The sequence below is a fragment of the Aplysia californica genome, unplaced genomic scaffold (assembly GCF_000002075.1).
Source record: "Aplysia californica isolate F4 #8 unplaced genomic scaffold, AplCal3.0 scaffold00424, whole genome shotgun sequence".
NCBI classification, from domain to species: Eukaryota; Metazoa; Mollusca; class Gastropoda; order Aplysiida; family Aplysiidae; genus Aplysia; species Aplysia californica.
In genome coordinates this window covers 585834-591019 of record NW_004797694.1, presented here as the reverse complement: position 1 = coordinate 591019, position 5186 = coordinate 585834, and the positions used below count along the sequence as shown (strand labels likewise).

The 5186-nt window shown below is 41.1% G+C and overlaps 1 protein-coding gene across 2 annotated transcripts in view; it reads right to left on the bottom strand.

Moving 5' to 3' along the window:
* Nucleotides 1-2815: 2815 nt before the first annotated feature.
* The window catches only part of LOC101848058 (ATP-dependent RNA helicase DHX33), a 29995-nt gene continuing 27624 nt past the window's right edge, over nucleotides 2816-5186 (bottom strand). For both annotated transcript variants that reach the window (XM_005104543.3, XM_013085986.2), the window contains exons 18-19: nucleotides 4558-4667; nucleotides 2816-2969 (exon numbers count right to left, since the gene is read on the bottom strand). In XM_005104543.3, the coding sequence (XP_005104600.1) occupies nucleotides 2885-2969; nucleotides 4558-4667 (195 nt within the window). In that variant the 3' untranslated portion in view covers nucleotides 2816-2884. The remainder of the gene's footprint in view (nucleotides 2970-4557; nucleotides 4668-5186) is intronic.

Here is a 5186-nt window from a genome sequence, read left to right as displayed (position 1 = left end):
ATCCATCGACCATCCGCCTATATTTGCCATCAAAGCAACCCAATAACCCGTTTGTTCCTGCTCTTTCTTCATTGATACATGTATATTATTATTTATAGATAATTGTTTAGCCAAGAAACGGCCCCTTCCGTAGTAAAGTAGTTCATTCGTTTTCTCTCGAACCCGTGTGCCGATTTTTGTGTAAAATGTACTACAACAATTTTGCTCGTCTTGTTTACCTCTCGACACAAGTGCTGAGACGAGCACAGTTCGAAAATGGTTGCACTTTCTTCAAGTGTTTACACCCTTAGACAGTGTCATTGTAACGTATAGAAAAAAGAGAGAAGTGGGAAGTGGTAATTTGTACTGGTGATTGTCTTGGACAGGTGGTTGTTAGAGCAGGTGTGACTGTATCTATGATAATATACCTATGGTACATTATTTCTCGTGCTTGCACCACTTGCAGAGGTGGTGGGGAAGACTGTTGGGTGTATTCCACAGCACACGTTTTGTAGTTTCAAACTACAGCTTTCCATTAGTCAAATTATTGACATCTTGATAGGGGGGTCACAAAGGTCCAAACTTGGAAAAAATTAGTGGTTTTTAGCTTAGTACGGGGTTTTACGGCGCTCGCAACTGCATAAGGTCATATGAGCGCGCTAAAAATATGAGAGGGAAAATGTTTGTTTGCTCTTTCTTAAAGAAGCATAGATTGCAAGCAGCATTTAACTTGAACAAAATTAGGCCACAAAATGTCCTTTACTCCGGTTAATATGGTACGGTGATGTCAGATTCTGAGCTTTCCAAACCAGCACAGTCAGTGACATTCAGGTTTAGTAAGAGTTTTACAGCACTTGCAACACAATAAGGTCAAATAAGTGCCGAAGATTTGAAGTGTTACAAGAGAGTAACATACACAAAAAAGAAGAAAAAGGAGGAATAAGGACGATAGATGTTTGATAGGAAAGAAGAAGCAAACCACACCAGAGCACCCGCCAACCACCCACTGTGACATTCACAATTTGACAAAACTAAAAACTTGCAACAAAAAAAGTCCAACACAGAACACACTTGTGACATGACGCATATTTTAATGCAAAAATAATTTCCAATAACCCCTCAAAACTTCTCTGACAAAAACAAACAGGTAAACAATCATGTACATAACTGTACATATCATTGAATACACATGTGAGGTAGCATGGTGAAATCAGGCGCTGGTCAAAATAATGAACCCTTCCAGCCCCAGGCATTTTGTGCACTCCCTGACCCCAGTCCCAGCCAATACAGCAGTAAATCAGAAAAAGAGGCAAGCATTCTGAAAAGTGATGTAGTATCTTTGTAATGAGGTTTAGATAATAATATAAAACAATGTTTAAAGGTAAATGTACAAATACTATGAAGATTAAAGTTTAATTAGGTTCCCTAATTTCGAAAATTGCGCAAAAATTCGGTACCCAAAAACTGAGAATATACGCTCTTGGGACGGTGGGAGGCACAAGCGCTGCTGAAAATATACGTTCTTGAGGCTGGAAGGGTTAAATCAAAGAAACCAGCATTTTTCTGCACCTTGCCTAATTTTTGTCGAATGTTCTTTTTGCAGCTCAACACTCTTTACGTCCACTTAAAAACACACTTTCGGGTGGATTCTACCGAAAAACGTTGAGGAAAACCATAAAAAGAAAATGTGCAGGTTTTAAGGACACTCAAGCTTTGGAAGTAACCAAACACTGGCGGCCATTTTCTCGCTAATCTTACCTCTGACAACAGGCGACCCCCACCCCCTTCAATCATAAATAACTCCACTTTTATTCAAGGTACATGGGTGTGTTTTCACCTAAAGTCCTAAAGCAAGACAAATAAACTAGTTTGGCGATGATACCAATAACTCCATATGGCTAAAAATTGACGAGCGCCTCATTCTACCGTGTCATGACACACATATGTTTGAGGGTCTTAGGCGGAGACTACTGTATGTATGCAAGTCACTGTGCTCCTATATAATTTTGTGAACTTGTAAAAAGCACATTTGCTCATATCAGAAAGTCACCTTATCAAAATCCAAGTACAAAAAATATTTTCCCCACTAAGCATAAGCTTGAAATGCAATACAAACAAAGCTTTTAATTTGTTAATGTTCTTTAAATTATGATGTTTGCAGTTGACTAGGAAACAACAGAAGACAGTGTAGCTAAAATATTCAGGGACTGGAAACAGAAAAAAGCTCAGGCGTCTAATTTTTTCCCCCTTCTTTATCTCAAAAAGTAAAAGGGAAAAAAAAACGTAAAGGAATGTACAATTTGAGCTTGAAGACATTTACCTATCACTATATAGTATATTCCTCAGCTGGTATCTTTTTCTTCGCCCAAGTACTTTTTACAACAAATTCACACATACAAAGGAGCACAGTGGCTTGCATACACACTACACACACTGGCTTGCATACACACCACACGCACTGGCTTGCATACACACCACACGCACTGTCTTGCACGCATACTACAAGTTAGAATCTTCAGACTCACAAAACACGCACTCGGGCTTCACAACCAGATACACCCAGGTCAACAAAAAATGCATTGAGGTATTCAAGAGTACATAAGAGGCTCAACAACACATTTGCACGCAAACTTACCACATGCACACACACACACACACACACATTCATACACACACATTCTCTCTCTCTCTCTCACACACACTCTCTCTCTCACTAACACACACACACCCACGCACTCTCTCTCTCTCTCAAACACACACACACACACTCTCTCTCTCTCTCTCAAACACACACACACACACTCTCTCTCTCTCAAACACACACACACACATTCTCTCTCTCTCAAAAACACACACACACACACACACTCTCTCTCTCTCTCAAACACACACACACACACACCAGCTAGGTCATCAAGTGCACTTTCTTCTGCTTGAAGTAGGAGGGAGCCACCTCTTGAAGCCACTCGGGGTCCACCACGCTGACATTCCTGTGGGGAGGAGCATATAGACACACGTCAACGATTACCCTCGCCTCGCCTACACCACTTGACCACTATTGTCACACAGTTTTAGTTTTAGTAAGAGTTTTACGGCACTCTCAACTGCATAAGGTCATAAGAGTGTCAGAAGATTAGAGGTGTGACAAGAGAGTAACAAACATAAAAAAGAAGAAGGGGAGATCAGGACGAAAGATGTTTGGTAGAAAAGAAGGAGCAAACCACACCGTACCAGAACATCCGCCAACCACCCACGCGTCAAGGATTACCCTCGTCTAGCCTCGTCTACACCACTTGACCACTATTGTCACACAGATCATCATCTTACTCTATTGGATCTGTTATAAGCTATAGTTGAACATGTCTTAACTGCTAGCTGTATAAGACAATCACCTGTACAAACAGATCTTCCCATTCCTCCCCTTACGTTTTTTTTTACATTTAAATGAAACTGAATGAGACGTCTACCTGTCTAAGGCAGCCATTTTTCTCACCGACAATGGTTGGCCCTCTTTACTTTTGTTTAGTATTAGTTTTAGTTGAGGTTTTACGGCGCTCGCAACTGCATAAGTATGATAAAGTCAAATGAGCGCCCAGGGGTGGATGTCCACAGAGAAGTCCAAACGGGGAATCAGGCTTACTTTGTTCACCTCTCTAGCTTCAATAGCACAAAGTCTGCTTCAAATATCAAGGCACCCCGGAAATAACGGTTCACAAGAGAGTGAGAAACATACGGAAGAAGTAGAAGAAAATGATGATAGTAAGGATGAGGAAAGAAAAAGCAGCAGTAACTGTTGCAATTCCGGCACAATTGTGAGCCTGAATTGATGAATCAGCCCATTTACAATTCTACTGTGCAACAGAACATGGTAATGTTCCCCCTTTGGGAATGGCATTTAGACACTTCAGTCAGTAGCACTGCCCCGGGGGGGGGGGGTTTACTCTACTTTGCCTTTTACAAACTATAGTTGAACCTGCCTTAGCGGCCACCTGTATAAGACAATCACCTGTACAAACAGACCTTCCCATTCCTTCCCTTACATTTTTTTTTTACATTAAAACAACACTGTGTAAGTAAGATGTCCACCTGTCTAAGATGGCCATTTTTCTCACCAACAAGTTTTTTAGTTTTAGAAGAGTTTTTAAGCCGCTCGCACCTGCATAAGGTCATGTAAGCTCCAAGGAGTGGATGTCAACAGAGAAGTCCTTACAGGGAATCAGGCTTACTCTGCTCACCTCTCTAGCTTTAACAGCACAAAGCTTGCTTCGACTATCAAGGCACCTTGCAAATAGCGGGTCACAAGAGAGTGACAAACATACAAAAGAAGTAGAGGAAAAAGGACGATAGTAAGGATTAGGAAAGAAAAAGCATCACTTCCCCGTATGCAGTTCAGGCACAGTTATGAGCATAACATTGATGAATCAGCCCATTTACAATTCTACTGTGCATAAGAACATGTTAATGTCCCCCTTTGGGATTGGCCTAAAGACACTTCAGTCAGAGGCACTGCCCCGGAGGGCTTTAGGAAGTCTTAAGATATAGCCACAAAGCAGCATTCCTAGCACAGTCTTCCCTCACCTCATGTAGTTCTTGCCCAGTTTGATGAGCTCGGAGTAGACCACACACGCGGGCTTACAGTGGAACAGGGCAGAGGCTGGGTGGATGGACACGGTCAGTCGACTCGACACCTGTAGGGAAAGGGGGGGGGGGGGAGACAAAGCAAGAAATAAATCTCAGTGACAAATACATTGTGTTATCTTCCTCACTGAAAACCTTAGTGACTAACACGCTACCTCAGAATGACAAAGTTCTATCAACTCAGTACTAAGTTTTGAGAAATTTGACATTAAATTTTTTGAGTTTCTCAACATGTCAAGCTTTTTCGAAAGCAATTAATTGAATATCTTGATAATGACTCCGAATAATCTTATGATTTTGATATAGCAGATAGATCATTTGGTTTTCTGATCTCATGGTCTTAGTAACTCAAAACGGCCAAAAATGTCATGAGAGAACTTTATAATTCTTAGGTAGCGAAATGTTGACAACTATTTCTTTCCACACTGAAAACCTTATTGAAAAACTATAACATTGACAAGGATTACAATTTGTTTCCCAATGACCCCATTGACACAATTTAGATAATTCAGGAGGTGGGCTTCCGATCCTGCCTGTCATGGCCAACCTGGGCTGAGAGGAATATCAAA